The sequence below is a fragment of the Nyctereutes procyonoides genome, unplaced genomic scaffold (assembly GCF_905146905.1).
Source record: "Nyctereutes procyonoides isolate TBG_1078 unplaced genomic scaffold, NYPRO_anot_genome, whole genome shotgun sequence".
NCBI lineage: Eukaryota > Metazoa > Chordata > Mammalia > Carnivora > Canidae > Nyctereutes > Nyctereutes procyonoides.
In genome coordinates this window covers 7,123,548-7,142,948 of record NW_026575041.1, presented here as the reverse complement: position 1 = coordinate 7,142,948, position 19,401 = coordinate 7,123,548, and the positions used below count along the sequence as shown (strand labels likewise).

General features: G+C 45.3%; 1 protein-coding gene across 9 annotated transcripts in view; it reads left to right on the top strand.

Moving 5' to 3' along the window:
* Positions 1–19,401, top strand: part of TENM4 (teneurin transmembrane protein 4) — a 733,541-nt gene that overhangs the window by 596,472 nt on the left and 117,668 nt on the right. For all 9 annotated transcript variants that reach the window (XM_055320381.1, XM_055320386.1, XM_055320385.1 and 6 more), the window contains one exon: positions 12,574–12,759. In XM_055320381.1, coding sequence (XP_055176356.1) covers positions 12,574–12,759 — 186 coding nt within the window. The remainder of the gene's footprint in view (positions 1–12,573; positions 12,760–19,401) is intronic.

The following is a 19,401-nucleotide window of genomic DNA, read 5'->3' as shown; positions in this document are numbered from 1 at the left end:
CCCATGCTGGTGGTTTATGACTCTTATCATTTCATTGCAATTGAGTTTCATGAGATAACAGGTGGAGATCTTTTAGAGATTCAGTGGCACGGGTTTGGAGGGAGCATGTGCAGTCAGAAAGAATTGCATGGGATTTGGAGTGGGACCAAGCTAGATTTTTAAGACTGAGCTTATCCAAAGAATATGGCTAATGACACCTGCTTTGGATGGTTGTTTTTCAAATTAGCTTCAATACGTGTGTATAAAATGCATAGCATAGTGCTGGCATTCAGTAAGCACTCAGTAAATCAAGTGTCTATTTTTAAAATGCATGCTTAAATCTAGATTAGCCAAACAGTCCTTGGACTCTTTCAAATTTAAGTCTGAGAACAGTTTATACAGTGAAGGTTTGGAGCTAGACCTGGATTTGAGTCTAGGTAACCTTGAACAACTTGCTTTTTCTCTCAGAGGCTCAGCTTCCTTGTGGTTTCTGACTCCCTCCCACTCCCTTCCCCCACTCATCACTAGTCATTGAGTCTAGATGAAGTTATTAATGTGCTGACATATTTATCCCCAAACAACAGCACAAGGGCCAAACAGCATTAGCATCAGCTTCCTGCCAGATAATGAGCTTTCTGAGCTGGATTCCAGAGAGGAGCACAGCCTCACAGAGAGAGCATCCCAGAACAGCTCCAGATCTGCACCTGTGCCCTTGACAAGCACAGGCATTCACTTGTGACCCTTTCTGGGCTCCCTGCATGCTAGGCAGTGTTCTGGGTACCAAAGATCAGAGAGCCTCAGCCCACTCAGGAAGCAACACCTAGTTAGGAGGCATGACAAGAGCTCTGCCCTATGTGTGTACGTGAGGTTTGGGAGACCAAGGGCAAGAGCAGTGAGCTCAACCAGAAGACAGGTGAGAGTGGAAGCTGAGACCCCCCAAAGAGGAGACTAGGAAGCTGGACCATTAGAGGGGTCTGGGGGTAGAGGGGATCCAGGCAGAGGGAACAGCATGCATGAAGTACACAGGCTTCTGGAACATCCTGCCTCCGAATAGAGAGTAGCAGCCACGCGGTGGGTAGAAGAAATAAGGCCAGAAAGGTAGGCAGGGTCCAAACCATGGTGTTCGCTGAATGCCTTGCTGAAAATTTTGTATTAAAAAAATTTCCGATGCACATTGAAGATTTCCCTGTCAGACTTCATGTCAGGGCTCTTTCTTTAGCTCTCTCAGCCTAACCTGGACTGGGTTCACCTTCTCTTAGGTAGGACCTTCAGAATTCAAACTCAGATCCTCTGAGTTGCCATTTCCTCTCTATTTCTCTCCCCACCCCTCCCAAAAAGGAAAACAAGTCATAAAGCCTCATTAATAACGAATATGACGGGATAGATAGGAAATGGAAAAGCACTGTTATCAAATTAAGTCACAGTTGACAGCAAAATAAGCCCAATGTTTAAAAAAAATAACAGTAAGCTGAAAGTAGTAACAGAGTTAAAAAAAATTAAAGCTCTAAACATAGCATTTGCATTAGTGCTAAATTTTGAAAACGGTAATTCAATTTTATTTACGAGGCAAATATAATTGCATTTAAATTTGAGGGAACAGAATTTAATTCTTATTAATGACAGAAAGACTGAGTGAGATGCTTTAATGCCAGAGAAATTGTCTTATGTTCATGGATGGGAGAGAAAATTAGATTCAGCGTGGAGCATTCTCCTTGCTACAAGTCTCATGTGTGTAGCTGGAATTGTTCCCTCTCTGAGAAGCATTAGCTTCTCAGCCCAGAAAGCACAGCACCGACATCCAATTAAACATCAAAAGGAAATGATCAGGCTGGGCTATTTCTGTATAGGTATGTTACGGAAGGAGAAACCCGAGGTTAGAATTTCAGCCGAGGAATAATATCCATTGAGACTTGACATTTCCTGTACCCCTTCCCAGCAGCAAGTGATAGCCTGAAATCAAAGTTCAGAATAATAAATATCTGAGAGATTGACAGTGAGGCAAAGAAAGAAGAAAGGGTGTTGGAAGGAGGCAGAGAAGGACCCACCAGTCCGGGAAGTAGCGTGCAGGTTTAGACACAATGAGATGGTCAGTTCCTAACATTTAATCAAAGACTGGGAAATTGGGCCCAGACAGCCATAGTACTAAATAGTGCCAGAGTTAAAGGTTGATAAACCAGGAGCTGGCAGCTTTGTAATTTAGTAGAATTTCCCCTGACAGCCCTAGAACATTTTCTATCAGAATTGGAGCTCTTCAGTATGTAAATATAAGCCCTCCTGAAACTGGGCTTCAGAATCAGGTTTCTGTTTGGATGCCCAAGCTGATGACTTGTACACAATCTCTGGTTGTCTTCCCGAATCAAACTGCTAGTATATAACTTGTAATTTTAAAATAATAACTATTCTTTGAATGGAAATTTTATTTACATTTTAAAGAGCTCCTTCATGTATAGGCTTCATGATTTATTCAAATACATAGGTCTCTGAAACTGGAGATGTTGGTCCCAGGGATCCAGGGTTGAGAGAGCTTGAGGGATTTGCCCAGAGACACTCTGAGAAAACAAGGATTCAAATCCAGCCTTCTCTGGGTTCAGAGCCCGTTTATCCCCTGCATAACTCTGCCATTGGCCATTTCTGAGGTTTATGCTGATACTGCTGATGAATCAGGTATAAAGTTCACATAAGGTTTCACTGCACTGGATGCCACTGCCAAGAACCATGTAAAAAGGATCTTGACCATGATGTATCTGGCAGTACTACATGGTTCAAGGAATAGAGTGACTGCTTTCAGGGTGATCAGGGTGGCTTCTTGAAGGAAGCGGGATTTAAGATGGGCGATGGAGGTTGCATTTGAGTTGGCAGAGATAGAAGGGAGAGACAAGCACCTAGCAGCAGCCCATTGTAGAAGTCAAAGATTGAAGCATGGTATAAAGATGCAATAGAATGTGGCACTTTCCAGGAAAGACTAGTAGTCTGCAGAGGCTTTGCTTGGAATATTTGTGGCAGTAGAGAGAGGGTGAAGAGGGGAGGCCTCCTCCAAGCTAGGTTTGAACTCCTCTAATCAGAAAGCCAGATACCTACCATCCAATTAAGGTGAATAGCAGTGGCTTATTACTTCCTGTGATAGGTGCTTCATAAAGTTCGAAATTCTGGTCCTGGGGGAATAGGTGTGGAGACTGCTATGCACCAACATCCTGGAATCCACTTTTCTGCTTGGTTTGAAAGCACTCCTCACTCCTTGAGTAGGGTGAAAGGCCATGTGGTTTCTAAGGCTCATTAGCTTTCTGCCAACTGGTTCTGTGGGACAGAGCCAGGCTGGGGGCAGTGCTGACCCTCTGGTGATAGGAATGGAAGTTGAAATGCACTGGAGAGTGGCTTGGGTTTGGCCTCAGTGTCAAAAGGAGACCAATTACCGTAAGGAAGTTGAAGGCTCCTTTTCTGTACTTTCCTCTCCTGGCTCCTTCCTGAAACCTACACTGAGACTAAAAAGCCATCTGCCCAATTTAGTGAGAGAAGGAGGGAAGGGGGTGCTATATTGAAACCAAGTTGTTCAAAATATGGGATATCTATCTATGGGAGAGAAAGGTACCCTGCTGTGTATTGGGCGTGGTGACAGCTGGGTGCTCCTTTACACGTGTGGGTAGGCTTGAGTTCCTTGCGGATAGGATAATTTAGTATAATTTCTGAATCCCTAGCCTCTAGGAGTAGCTGGCACATGGTAGGTGATCAATATATTTTCAAACCAAGTTTAGGGTTCTGGCAGATAGGACTCAGTATTGCCACTCTATAAATGACAAAGCTAAGGCCCAGAGGCATGCTATGTAGCTGGGAAGTAGCATAGCAAGCTCTTACACCAGCTTGTGTGAATACAAGCCTCTGTTCTTTGCAAAATGGTAGAACCTTGAATAGTTATACGGATGTAGTCAGAAGATACGTTTCCTGTAGAAGACTTACCAGGGAACGTAGAGATCAGGTCAGTGATGGCAGGCCTGTGGAGGCAACAGAGTAGACTAATTACCCTGATAAAGGTTCACATCAAGTGCTTTGAGAAGGCAGGGGGTGAAACTCGTTCCAGCTAGGACCCTAAAATGAGGCTTCAAAGAAGAAGAGCCAGAACTCAAAGCCAATGTATGGTTCTACATGGGCAGACCGAGGTAAAAGGGGAGCCCAGACCATGGAACAGCTTGTACAGAGGCACAAGGGGGGCCACAGAGTGTAGGAAGCACCCCCCCTTCAGCCATTTGTCTAGCTGGCCCCTTCATGACTTTCCTAAGGCAGCCATCAAGTTTTTGCTCAAATACTGACATACGTGTCCCTGTGAGGCAAAGGACAAGGCATTTCCTCTCTGCCAGCCCTCATTTTCCTCTCTACAGAATGACTAAAGCATCTCTGAAGTGTCTTCTCATGCTCTCATCACAAAAACTGCTCCTCTAAGTTTTTCTCCTAAACCCACCTGAGGGAGATCCTGTGGCCAGAAACAGACCACTTCCTGCTCAATGTCAGCTCCCTCCTTCTCCATCATTTTCCCCTACACATTGTCCTTCACCTCCAGATGTTCTCTTTGGTCACTTGTAGCTCTCTTGTCTCTCTGCCTCTGTCCACATCCACCTTGTAAAACCCATGACCATCCCAGCCACTCACTACTCAGCTTACAGACCACTTCTGAGCACTGGACACCAGATGACCTCATGTTCATGATCTTTAGATTTTTCTAGGCCCTTCCAACTACAGATCTTCTTATACTTTGTGAATTCTTGCTCTCATTCACCAAAGGGCTTTTAAATGTCCACCTCTATTCATTTATAGAGATTTCTACTGCATGAAGAACATTGAAGCCATTGGTGAAGTGCTTTCATTATCTTGGCCTATCTCTTAAACATGTCTCAGTCTACATATACCTCTCCAGAAGACCAGATGCCCACAAAGTGCTGTCCCTCAGATTATGCTCTAGATCTGGTCCTCTCCAGCTACTGAGGGGCACCATATATACTCACATCATCCCCTTGCTCTCCCCAGTATCAACCCCTCCCTTTTCCTGGATCTTTCCAGCACATAAACATGATACAGTTGCCATACAGCATTTAGTCTATAAAAGATGTGCATGATACTAGGCATGTTACATGGTGTTCATTTAAACTTCATAGATGAACCTGAGATGTTAGTATATAAACCCTGTTTTGCAGACGAGAAAGCTGAGGAACAGAAGGATGAAGTAACTTGTCTGAGTTCCATAGCTGGATGGATGGGGGATAGATTGGTGGGTGATGGATGGAGGGCAGGTAGGGGGGGGAGGGATGGGTGATAGATGGATAGAGGGATGGAGGGATGGATGGATGGGAGATGGATGGATGGACGGTTGGATGGATGGACAAATGGACAGGCAGATAGACAGATGGGCTGTTAAATGGCCTGGTGATTGGGTAGCTAGTTACATGATTAGATAGTTGGGTGGCTTGAACAGATGGATGCGTAGATAAACAGATGGAGGATGAACTGACAGATGAACAGACACACAAACAAAAGGAAAAGTACTTAATGGTAAACATTGGGTCAGAGTGAGGAAGGAGACTTAGGCTGGTCTCAGAGATCCTGTACTCTAGTTGGGGCAATGATCTAATACGTAACCAGTAATCATGGAAATACGTCAGATAACGGCTGAGCTTTTGCTTTAACCTGGTCACACAAGTCACAGACCAAAGAGCTGTGTTAATCACAGTCACCTTTCATTCTAGTTAAGTGGCTGTAAGCAAGTCACTTCATCTCTTCACACTGTTTGCTAACTATGATGCAGGAATGAAAATATCATTGCAGGGCTATTCTGAGGATTTAATGGGATAATATTTGTGTGCCACCAACAAAGGTCCTACATGTTCTCCCTATTTCTGCTTCAAGTGGTATCTATGTGTCTTGGACTTAACGTGTACCAGGATTTCAGAGAAATTCCCCACGCTGTGCACTAACTCTGATGAGCTAGTGACAAAACAGAAAATCCTAGCAGGAATCAATTGAAAATGATTTAAACCTCTTTTACAATTTTTTAAGGGCATGTTAAGAACTTCAGGTCCTAAGCAAAATAGAACAATTTTCCCTATTATCCCTTTTACTGCTAAATACAGACTTATTAGAGGACTGCCAGGAAGTCACATGGGACCCAGCTTCTGTTTCACCTGCCTCTGTTCCTTGCTCAGCCGGAAAACATACAGATCCTTAGGTGAGGACTCCTCCATTCCCTACTTGTGGCTGTTTTGAGCATCTTTCCAAGCCGGAGAAATTTTATGAGAAAAATATATGTAAGCCTGTCCCTTTAGGGGAACACCACAGCTTCCCCTACCAGCTATTTTAATGAACAGGATTGTAAAGTAAGTCCAGACAAATTAAAAAGTAGCTGTGCTAGGCCCCAGGCTTCATCCAGGCTCATATGGGGATTAACATTTAATGAGAGGAGCCTGGGGCAGTATTTTCCCTTATGTATATACTTTGGGGGTACAATTAACCAAGAGCCAAACCTTACATCTTTCTCTACCCTTTACACTTCTTTCTCACATGCCTATTTGCTTCCACATCATGGAAGGAGAATGGGTGTGATGGGGGCAGCAGCAAGAAGGAAAGTATGCATGACAGTGTAAGGACTGAGGCCCTTTAAAATTACAGAGTTCTCAGAGATTGCAGATGAGTTTCTAAGAAGGATGGGCACAAAGGAGACTGAACCTTGTGTGAATATATCTCGCCAAATGAATTTTGTACAATATGGCCCTGAGACACAGTTGAGCCCAACTGACATAATGCTCCTTTCATGAAGTTTTTTTTTTTTTTCAATTCATCTGTTCTTTCAACAAATATTTGTCGAGATCTCATGCAGTGCCATGCCTGGTGCCTGCTGCCAGGGAACCTAGATGAGAAAAAGCTGGAGCCTGCCATTAGGTGGACTCCTGATCTGGAGAGAACACAGGTGTATACACCAGTGAGCAGGGCGGATGTGCATAAAGGAAGGCCAGAGGGCATGGTTTTCCTTCAGAGGAGACCTCACTTGTTCTTAGGACTGACCTGGTTTATCTCCAGGGTCCTGTATGGTTCAGTCAATAACTTCACAGGCTCAGAATTAGAATTTTAAGACAGCTGGGGATTTTTGCCTGATTTCAGGAGGAAGCTGAGGCTACAAATACAAATGGTTTCCAACGGGATTTTGATGACTTTGGCTGATGGTGCCAGGCGAGGTGCCTAGAGAAAGCATACCTAAATTTTGAGGCTGCTTACTATAAGAGCTAATATTTTGCTCTTCAAGAAGACACCTCTATGATAGGTAAGCAGCAGCTCTGTTGATACAAGATATCTTAAGTCCTCATTGATCAGTCATGTACATAGAATAATTTCCATGGGGCCATTCATGTGCATCATTTTCTTCCATTATCACAGCTCACCTAGTGGGGGACCATTATTACTCTCTTCTCTTTGAGCATGAGGAAGTATGACTCAGCAAGATTGAGTAATTAATTCTCCAAGGACCCCACAAGGACCTAAGGAAACTGGGAAATCAGAATCTGAGCCTAAGTCTACCCTGCCCAATTATATCCTCCATAGGATATAATTCTTCAAAAGATTCCTTTGGGCCTCAACCCCTCCAGCATTGAGCCAGTAAGCTCTGATGTTTATCACATGAAGGTCAATGGGCATTTACCAAATGGTCACTGGTATCGGCTATGTTACATAAGTCTGATGTTTTGATGTCCAGTACAAGCACCACTACACCTCATTTTTCTCTCACACAAGAATATCTATGTGCACAACTTAATATACCCTGAACTGTGTGCCAGGCACTTTGTAGAAGTTAACTTGTATAGCTGATTTCCATTGTGTCTGTCTGCTGAGCTAGAATGTAAATTCCTTGAGGTCAGGAAAGAACCTTGCCTGTCATGATCACTACTGGATCCCTGCGCCCTCTGTAGGACTTGCACATAGTGGGCACTCAAGAAATAAATCAAGTGAGAGTAATTGCTACAACAATCCTCTCTGGTAGTTAGTGTCATCCCCATATGACAAGCAAGGGAACTAGGGCTGAAGCGACACTGTGACCCAAATTTCACAGAGTACTGTGTACGTTATGTAAGGGGCAGATGATCTGTCAAAGTCCATTCTTCAGCATCATCTTATCTCATTTCCTGCAACCACTCTGGGAAGTTATATCTGCTTTAATTTCAAAGCAAAATCAAAAAGGAAAACTAAAGCAGTTCCTTTTATTTCAAGGACAAAAAAAAGAAAAGAAAAAAGAAAAAAAGAAGGTGAGGCATATAAGAAAAATAACAACAGAACCTATAACTCGAGGCTAAATGACAAAGTAGCATCTCCGATTACTGCTCCCATCAGGAGTCACTGGGTCTCCTGCTCTGAGAACCCAAATGCTGACAGGTTGTGTTACCATCAGTTAGCACCCAATAAACATCAAGGTCACCATGTTCAGGCCCCTTCCATTAAACTGTGTAAGAGCTCACCACCCAGCTTATAAAAAGCTGATGGGGAGGTACCCAGCCACTGGGCAACCTTAGCTTCATGCCAGGAGAGCATGTCTAGTGTAAACTGGCGAGGAAATGGACTGTTTGGATGGACAGCCCAGCAGTCTCCAGATGACGAAAATGAGACTCAGTGTCTGGGAAATTCTACGTAGGGGATCTTATTTCATTTCACATTTATCCAGGGGCTGACTTGGATGTAACAAAGAAGAAGCAACAGGCAGAAAAGAAGACAGATCTGCTGGGAGAACCAGGAGGTCCCCACAAGGAAAGCCTGCCTCTTTGCCGATCGGTTTCCTTAATCTTAAAATGTCTGTCTTGCACATTGCTCTGAGAATTGTCGAAGGAAGGAAAAAGCACCAGGTGACTCTATGGCCTGTAGAATCCACCTGTGCTCTCTGGGTCTCAGAAGCCTCACCTACAGTAACCAGGTGTTCAGACAGCATGGTTGTGATAGTTAAGTGAGAAATTATGTACGAAGAGTACTTTGTAAACTCTAAAACCTGGTATAAGTATTAGTCGTTAAGTCAAAAATGGCTTTCCCACACATTACCTCATTTGATGTAACACCAACCCTATGAGATGGATGAAATGGGAATTATTATACCTGTTTCACAGAAATAGAAAGTGAGGCTCAATGAATTTCATAACTTGCAACTTGTGGATCACCCAGCCAACAAGTTGCAAAACCAAGGGTAGATACCAAAGCTGTGTGATCCTAAAATTTGTGGTGTTTTATTCACTGCATATATGCAAGAAGGGGCAGCAGTAACAGCTGTAGATTATTTGGATCATCTTGGGACTCCAATACCAGTTTGAGCTTTGTCTAGATTGTCCCCCAAAGGACAGAGATGAGTCTAGTTTTTCTCTGTATTCCCTGCACCAGCCACAGTCTTCAGTACCTAGTAGGCAGGCATGGAATACTATTCGAAGAATGAACAAACCAGTGTGAATGTATTGATACCTACTGTATACATCAGGAAACCTCTGAAGGGATGCTGTCACCATCCCCATTTTACAGAAGAAGAAAATGAAACTCAGCAATCAGATAGGTTGCCTAAGGTCATGTAACTGGCAAGATGTCTTCGGAATCACATCTGATTCTAAGTCTTACCCTCTTTCATCTACATTGCCCTCAGATTGATTGGTATAGGAATGGCCTACCCATTAGGTAAGTCCTGAAGTCAAGCAAATGCTGGGGAAGGGCTGTCTCTCCTGCTCTAGACCCTCTTGAACTGTGTATGCCCCACCGTCTGCGAACACCAAAGCTTTGGCCACTGCAGCCTGTCCCTCTCCTGGCTCACACCTCAGTGAATAGAAGCCCTGCTTGCTGTTTACTTTTACACCATAAACTGCCACCTGGGGAAAAAAAAAAGTGCTGAGTAAAACCAAACAAATGCTAAACTAATCTTCCCTCTCAGGGCTCTCAGCAGCCCTGAGGCAGGCCCTGCCTCCCAAGTCACCAGGAGTCACTGCAGTGAGGGTGGGTCAGAAATTTCAGAGAGAGAAAAAAAAAAAAGAAATTTCAGAGAGAGGATTTAGGAAGGCCTGGGGCCTAGAGATTGTCATTCTTTGTCAAGATGTCTGTATAATGCTTCAACGTGGATGGAACTGGAGGGTATTATGCTGAGTGAAATAAGTCAATCAGAGAAGGACAAACATTATATGGTCTCATGCATTTGGGGAATATAATAGTGAAAGGGAATATAAGGGAAGGGAGAAGAAATGTGTGGGAAATATCAGAAAGGGAGACGGAACATAAAGACTCCTAACTCTGGGAAACCGAACTAGGGGTGGTGGAAGGGGAGGAGGGTGGGGGTGGGTGTGAATGGGTGACGGGCACTGAGGGGGGCACTTGACGGGATGAGCACTGGGTGTTATTCTGTATGTTGGCAAATTGAACACCAATAAAAAATAAATTTATTATAAAAAAATTTTTTTTTAAAAAAGATGTCTGTATAAGAAGGGAAGGAAGCTCGAAGAATGTCCTGAGAAAGCCTCACTCCTGAGGCTGCTGATAGAGTGACAGTACTGGGAAGTTTTCATTAGGGCAGCTCACTGGAGATAGGCCCGGACCTACTCTCAGCCTGACTGAGCAGGGTGTATGTGAATTGTTTCATATTCTCAGGCCACCTTGAGCCCCAGGCACACATAAGATTCATCTCTTATCCAACAAACTTCAATTAAGGTCTGTTCTGTGCCAAGCTCTGTGCTGGGTGCCAAGTGTAGGCGTGATCAGGAGAATTGGGTGCAGCCTCTGATACCCCTGGTCTGACAGGAGACAGGCCCAGAAACAGAAAGTCAGTTTACCATGTAACATGGAAGGACAAGGAGCAAGAGAATAAGCACAGGGTGAGTCACAGACTCTCAGAGGACAGGACAGACCCTTGAGCTGAGCCTTGGGGATAGATGATGCTGCGTAATGTGGAGGGTGTTTGTATCACAGGCCCCCACGGTCTTAGAGGCAGATGGGACCTTAAATGTCATCAGATTCCCCCAACACCCAGTGAGGGTGGGTCATATAGCAGAGGAGGAGCTGAGCGGGCATGGACCTTGCTTACCGGGTCCTGGGACTCCGAGTCTAAAGCTTACTGTCCTGAGAAACCTTTTTGAGTTGGGCATCTCTGCCACGGCCTTTTCTATCTTCCACTCGGCTAAGTGCTCCCTACAGCCCTGATGGCCAGCAGCAGTGCCGTGTGACGTCATCATCACTGCCCACACCCGATACATCAGTGATGTCAAAGAACCTGCTTCCAGTCACACAGCTCAGAAGCTGCTGAGCCTGGCTTAGAACCCAGGGGCCCCCAGCTCCAGGTCAGGGCTCTTTCCACCCATTTTACAAGGGACCTCTCTCCACTGGACAGCTGAGAAATTCGGTGTGTCCGTGCATGTAGTATTTCGCTTTTCAGAGAGTGTGCCTGCAAGGTGTCAGGCCTAGGAATCAACTGTTGTGTTGTGGTTGTTTTCTTTTTTAATTCACAAACATTGTAGCCATTGTCTTGTAGGTTGATGTGGAAGGTCTAAGCCTCTGAGATCTAATTTTGATTTATATCCTTTTTCAAAAATAGCTAGACTATTAGTAGCTTCTAAACCAGGAACATGGCTTGGAATCTTCCAAGCTGTCATGGGCAAATGCAACTTGACCCAGTGCCAGTTAATTTAGTTTGAAAGAGAACAAAAGCGATGGGGTTTTCAATTGAAGACGGTGGGGCCATAAGGCACAGCCTGCAGGCAGTGTCTCTCTCACAGTCTTGGCAGAGAGCATCAGTGGCCACAACTGCTCAACCTGTTTCCTGAAAACTGGTTTTGGAGCCGTCACAACCTCTTCTCGTATAACTGGGAAGCTGTCACTGACCCCCGAGCCAGAGGGGCTTGTGAATTGGGCAGCGTGTGTTTTGCACCAACTCACAGACAGGCCTTTGTGAAGGGCTGGGTGACTCTGCTCTGGCTGGGACATGGTCCTGCCGCTATTTGCTTTGGATCAGAAGGGCCACTGAGGCGGTGCTTGGAGTTGGAGTAGCAAAGCAGTGCGCAGGAGGAGGGAGCACAGGCGGCAGAAGCACAGGGCCAGCGCCCAGGATCCACCCCGGGGTGCAGGGGCCGGCCCACTTTTCACCCCACCTGGAGTAAAGGCTGGAACAAACTGCCGGGCCGGACGCCTGCACAAGCCGCAGCCAGACCCACGAGCGTTTCACTTGGCCATGGGGGACTCGTCCTCACTTTGTTTTCACACATAACCAGTTTTTAATTAAATTTGACTTTTCCTCACATCTGTTCAGGAGGCCGGGCCCCTTTGGAAGTGGTGAGCACAAAAGCGGGGACAGGCTGGCCAGCGGTGAAAGCAAATAGACGAGAGCCCTCCAGTCCACCCTATTTGGGCAGGGCAACGGGCTCAGGACAGGATGGGCTTTTGCCTGAAGAATTGTTCGCATCTGAGGGTCATTGTTTGGGGAGATTAGCCTCCCAAGCCTCTGGAGTCCCGACCTTTCCCTCCCAGGGCTAAGGTAGGTAGCCAAGTGTGACCCTTGTTCGCAACAATGACCGGCTCAGAATGTGGTTTTATTTTTTTTCTCCCCTGCCCTCCTCCCCGCAGAGATCTGTGCAGCCGACTGTGGGGGCCACGGCGTCTGCGTGGGAGGCACCTGCCGCTGCGAGGAAGGCTGGATGGGGGCAGCCTGCGACCAGCGGGCCTGCCATCCACGCTGTGCGGAGCACGGGACGTGCCGGGACGGCAAGTGCGAGTGCAGCCCCGGCTGGAACGGCGAGCACTGCACCATCGGTATGGCAGGTTGGGGTGGGGAGGTGGGGGGGTGGCTGCTGGCGGGGGGCGGGGTGCTGCCTCTGTTTGCATGTGGGAGCTGGGCAAAAAGTCCTTTCATCTGGTGACATTATGGCTGGCATTTCCCAGCAGCAGTTGGACTTAAACTTAAAATTGGGCATTTTTAACCTTCTCCCTCCCAGTCTGCATTTCCCAGATGTCTGTTAGCTGGTTTGCATGCCTTGCTTACACCCTTCCTGGCCAGATGCAGTAGGGCCCTGCGTTAAGGAGCTGGGAATCAAGAATAAGGCACCTGCCTGCCCCTTAGCAGCTGTGGACTGTCCCAGTGCCTCTCTGAGCCTTGGTTTGCTCACCTATAAAATGGGGATCATAATGCACATGAAGAGAGTAGCACAGGCTGGCACAGATTATAGCTCTCAGTAAGTGTGGCCATTATTATCAAGTTCATGATCTGGATAGGAGGGCTTAGGCGTAGCTCTCAGCTCCCCACATCCACTGGCTCCCTAGGCCTGAGCTCCGAGATAGGCCTGGAGTCCTGGGGAAAGCTTCCCCCAGGCCCTGGGCCACATCTGCCTCCCATCAGGCCTAGATCCCTCCCTCTCCTGTCCTCAGCCTCCATCCTGTCTGCATTTGTCTCCTCTCTTCTCTCTGGGGGCTCCTCACACAGCCCCTGCTGAAACAGCATTGTTGGCAGCTCTCAGAACAAGCTGATCACTCCATTCCCTTCTTCCTGCCTTTCCTGCTGCTTTTGTTGATTTTAAACACAGCCAGACGTTTTGCTTGGTTTATTACCCTGGAAAGAGCACTCACCAAAAAGCTCTTTATTGAATCAACTGGTTTGTGTGTGTGGTTTTTCTTCCCCTTCCATTTTTTTCAAAGGGACAGTCTGTGATCAGATTGTAAGCACATGGATTCGGAAGGCAGGACTCTGGGTGTCTCTTCAGCTCTAAAAATCACCTCTTGGGTCTTAACAGAACCTGAGAGCCAAGCCCCAGACCTTTTGAGGAACAAAGAAATATTGAGCAAAAGGAGCTACTGCTTTTCTCATTTTTTTTTTTTAGACTTCATTCCTTTTGTTTTGTAATCTGAAATTGGTCTGAATTCATCACCTCTGCCCCCACTATATCACTCTGTTTATAAGTGGCCGTAAACCCCTTGCATTTATTAACAATAATAATGGCTTCTGATTTTTGAGTGTTAACCATGTGCCAAGCATGTGCTAAGGACTCTTAATTGCATTATTCTACACTCCAAAGAGTCACCCTGTGAAGGCACACGTATTATTCCCTCCTTCTCAGGGACCCAAGGCTTAAGGTCACTTAGCTTGTAAGAAGTAGAACAGGAATTTGAGGCTTAGTCTCCTGAGCTTTGGTGTTGGTGTAAGGTGTCCACACCAGTTGCTTGCTCTGTGGCCCACAGGACAGAGTCCAGGTTTTCTACAAGGCATCTGGTTTACAACCTTCCGAGCCTGTGCCTCCTCTTTACTATTGCACTCAGAGCTGCGAACCTTGTCACCCACCCCAGACTCTTAAGTGAGCCACTTCAGAGCCAAGGACAGCCTCCCCTCCTCCCGCCGCCCCGGTTTGTCCCCAGCAGAAGGTGCCACAGTGCCTTAACTGCACGCCTCTGGGTGGCTTCTTCGTGTCAGTGTCATCCTGTCTTACGATTGTCCTGGACACCCCTTCATGTGAAGTGGCCCTGGTTACCTGGGGGGGGGGGCTCTTTTTTAAACTCCACTTTTGACGTAACTGAGGACCTTTTAGCCTCCCAGCCCAGAAGGGGGACCATCCCCATTAAAACCAAAAGCAGAGCCTGGAGAAAGTACATTCTGTTTTCTCTCACTTGCTTATAGAGCCCTCAGCTCACCTTACCAAGTTCCAAAAAGTTTACGGATGTCTGACTTTTATAAGATAAAAGCATCTCATCTCAGTCAAATGATGATGAGGGATTTCAGGAAATTCTCCCTGAGGCCAATCCCAGATGATTCACGACAGGCTGGTGGGCAGGCTGTGCTACATCTCCCGTCTTATGGGTGTTCATCAGCCTGGCCTGAAGACCATCCTGTGTGCTTTGATGCCAAGATGTCAAAGCATCCCCTCCCCCCCCCACACCCCCTAGCCCTGCACACCCGCATACCCATTGTCACTCCTTAAGAGCAAATTCCTCCTTGGGATTGCAGATGCTTTTTCCCCTCCAGATAAGAAATGCATCAAGGTAAATGTGCACAATTCAAGAGGGAGGCTGGCAGTCATAAATACCAGAAAAATGTCACAGGACATTGAAGAAGTAATGGACTAGTCATAGTGGCGCAGATGAAAGGACGTTGGCTCAGAATACTATCACCTTTCATTCCGTGGTGAGCATTTCCTTTGTCCCTGTCTAATGTCCCTGCATGGCACCTTGCTCTCTGTGGGTCTCTGCCTGTGGCCAGCTGCATCCCCAGTGAGAAACCCTCGGCGCTCAAGGAACACTTCAGTAACCTTGTCTGGTGAAAGGGGAGGTAGGAAAGGCAAAGGAGAGAAACAATGGTGGTGCCTTCCTTTTCCTTTTGGAATAGAAAGAAGGAGAAGCCCTTTTTGAATCTTTGATAGAAACAAGGAGTACCTTCTTATATTGCCAGGAGCCTCACTCCCTTCGGGGAACATTTAGGAAAGGAAAAGAAGCTGTTGATGTGAAAAGTGAGAAATTCAAAGTGTTACATTTTCTCTTGTCAGATTTCATTCCTATACAAGAGGTCAGAATAGCGCAGCTAGCTCATGTGCTGTAGTCTAGTTATGTCCTACACCAGAGAAAAAGCTGATTCAAAGACCTCCATGCAGCAGAAACAAGAGAGGAGGGCCTGTTTATTTACACACCACCGCCTCCATAAACAGGAAAGAATGATTTGATCACCTGCCAGCTGGCATTAAACAACAAGACAAGTCTGGCTCCTTATGGTCAAGTCCCCGGCATAAGAATCTTTTCACCCCAGTGACGTTTCCTGGAGCAGATTGTTATAGCAAGAATTAAATAGCTCCTTTTGGAGGCTTTGGTCCATCTTTTCTTTTATGGAAGCTACTTGATTTTTCTCAAAGGAGGTTGGTTTTCAGAACAAAAGGGAAATGGACAGTAGCATCTTCTTTAATGACAGAATTTTTGTCAAAAAGCAAGATTATTCACACTGAATCCTAATTCCTTAGGTGAGGAGTTATGTGTCTCTTTGCATATTCAAGAAAGGTCTTTGGTGAAAGCACCAGGAACAGACCACATGGTTGCTAGGGGCTTCATGTTCTCCTTCCCTGAATCACTGAATGGGGGACGCTGGAGGAGGCCTCCAGGGATGATGAAGTCCTGGCCTCCTCTTCCTCCACTGACCACAGAACTACACACCCATCATCCCAAAACTTGAGTTATCCTGCTCCTAAAAATAGCCCACAAATAAGAAGGGATTTTTCATTTCTACTCTCACTTATCAGTAACGCTCCCACGTGCACATGTGAAACTCTGTTTTCCTAATCCAGACGTTAAGGTCAGATGAATTGACGTGGCTCTGTTTCTCAAGGACATGGTCAGCACAGAGTCATCAAAAACATATTTGGAGATGTGTTTTTCAGGAATTTCATGGGTCTCAAGCCTGGGGCTTGCCCTCCCAATTCTTTACAGAAAGCTAAAAATCATAGTTAAATTTGAGAAGGTGTCTAATTTTTTTCAATTTCTTTGAAAACAGTACTATCATTTCTGGTCACTTCTACAATTGTTATTTTATTCACTTCAGTAACCCCTTGTCTATAAAATCTCAAAACACATGTGGGAAATGCCAACTTCTGATTACATTTGTAAAATTCCAACCTTGACCCCAAAGCTGTGACTGTTCAAGATGCCAGATACACAGAAATATTTACTAGGCTTCAGGAGAGCTGTCCAATCATATAAATCTTGATTATTACACAAATCCTCCTCTGGGAGTAAAGATCAAAATAATACTGTGATGATGCAGTTACTTAAGTAAGCCCAGCCAGACTTCATGATAAAGAGAGATTAGAAAAACTGAAAGAAATCTTCTGGAGTTCTTTGTCTATTTTTGAATGGTGGCTCTCCGGTTCCTTGTTTGTAATCAGACTGTCCTTAACCGAGAGCTTCTAAGACCCTCACAGGGTGTCAGAGCCAATGTGAGTACCCTGTCCTTGTCCTTAAAAGCACTCTCTCACAACAGGACCTGTGACCTAACAGGACAGATGCTGGCAAGGACAGAGAAAATGAACAGGGATCTACCCCAAGTTATCAGAACAAGAGCTTGATGAGTTGATGGTTCTGGGGGATGTTAGCCCACACGTGGTAGGGGTGGGAAACTTTAAGGAGGTTAGTAAAGCTTTGTGAGTCCCTCTCAGGTGGGTGCCAATGGCCATTTACTCACTGATCCTTCACTCAAGAGAAAGGGATTAATATATCCAAGATCTTAATAAGAACATCTCACTGATGGTTTGTCAAACATCTGAAGAAGTTCATATTATTATAACCATCCTAACCATTACCTGCTGTAACAATCTTTGCTTAATATGGCCTAATGTGTACCAGTGATACAACTGAGGGTCCCAGACAATGACAGAGAAGAGCGTTGTGCCATGGTCTCCACAGCCTTTGACAGAGGGCCCCTGAAGCTTCTTGGGATTACCCTAAGAGAAAGATTTGGAAACTTGTATTGATAAAAGGCAAGTCAAGGAAAGAAGTTTTCATGTTAAAAAAAAAAGAAGAAGAAGAAGAAGAAGAAGAAGAAGAAGAAGAAGAAGAAGAAGAAGAAGAAGAAGAAGAAGAAGAAGAAGAAGTAGTTTTCATGTTGAAGGGCATAGAAATGCTGAAGAGACTATAAGACCTCACAGACTCATGCGCCACCCCTGTCTCTAGCTTCCCAATAGTGACAGGAATAGAGAAGGAGCACAAGAAACATTGTGTAAGGTTGAAAAAATAAGCATGGCCTAAGAGGAAAGATGACTCTGTCATCATCTTCATCCCTAAGTCCTGGGGAGAAAGGTGAAGGAATTCTATGAAGTTCTGAATCCATCATCTGCAGTGCAAACTCATGGACTTTGTGTCATCTTTTCTGAAAGTTACTGTTTTAAGAACGCCTGGGTGGCTCAGTGATTTAGGGCCTGCGTTTGGCCCAGGGCATGATCCTGGAGTCCCGGGATCAAGTCCCGCATCGGGCTTCCTTCAAGGAGCCTGCTTCTCCCTCTATCTGTGTCTCTGCCTCTCTCTCTCTCTCTGTGTGTGTCTCTCATGAATAAATAAATAAAATCTTAAAAAAAAGTTACTGTTTTAAAATATGATGAATTTTTAAGTGGCTATACTCAAGGACATATGTACCAAGATTTTCAAACAATAGAAGCATGGACCACAGTATGGACTTCTGCATGGCTTTTATAAATAAATGGCATTGGACTCCAAAGATCCAGTTACCCCTTCCATCTTCAATGAAGGAAGCTCTATTCTGTTTCTAGAAAACTCTTGGATTTGGTATTGACTGGCCATTATCAGCTTCTGGACTTACACTGTGTCTCAAGGTCACTGTGTAGGAAAGGACAGTGGTCTATGGAGCCAGAATTTGAAGTTTCAAATGCCCATATTTGTCTCCTGAAACCCACAGCATTGATTGCAACTTGAGTCTGCCTCAGTCACTTCCACTGGATACTCTTCATGCCTGTGATCTAGAGAAACTAGTAAGGATCTTTAAAAGGTATTAGAAACATCTTCACATTTAATATAGATCTTTATTACCATTGCTCTTAAAAATGAAATGGCAAAAAAAAAAATGACATTAGAAGAGAGAGCTCTGTGAAGTCAGCCCCTAGGCTTGGGGAGATTAGCCTGCAGAGTAAATATAATCTGTCCTCATCACCAGAGCCAGGCTATCACCACTAAGTTTGGAGAGAAGCAAGGTTGTATGTATGAAAGGACTCCCTCAGAGCAGATGCTGCATGGCAGTATGGCCACTTGGATCCCACTGATGGTGTCTCACCCAGCCTGGTCATCATCTCCAACCCTGTGAGAGAAACCCAAGCTTTTCTGCAGCTGGGTTCAGTTATTACAACAATCTAAGATCATGACTCTCTTCAAAACTCAACCGATCTGAAAGCTAAGAGCATCGGCTGAGCCAGGAGGTCCAGGAGATCCTAGATATCATTGTTCTCAGATGACATAGCATGGGAGGTGATGTCTAAGAAATTTTAGGTCACTCTGAAAAATTAGATGAATGAACTTGAGTAAGACAGGTGTGACAGAAGAATCCAGAATCAAGACAGTGTTCACCTTAGCCAGAAATGCTTCCTGGGCCATGCTACCTGTGAACTGGCCCTATTTTTCATTGTTCAGCATTTCACAGCTTTGTTTATGGACTTCTGCTTTAATAAACCATTCTCCTCCACCTTCCTTTCTTTTATCTTGTGCTCTTGTGGGCTCCAGAGCGTCTGTAAGAATGAAGGGAAAGCACGCAGGCCCCATTAAAATCTCCTCTTCCCAATTTTCCACTTGGCATGACAGCCTCCAGGAGCATATTTCATCTAGAAACAGAGACCATGTGGATTCCTCAACTAGAAACATAGCCTCTCATCCACCCGTCTTCTGAGGCAAATATATATTGATGACCAGCAACAGTGTCTGTCCTACCCA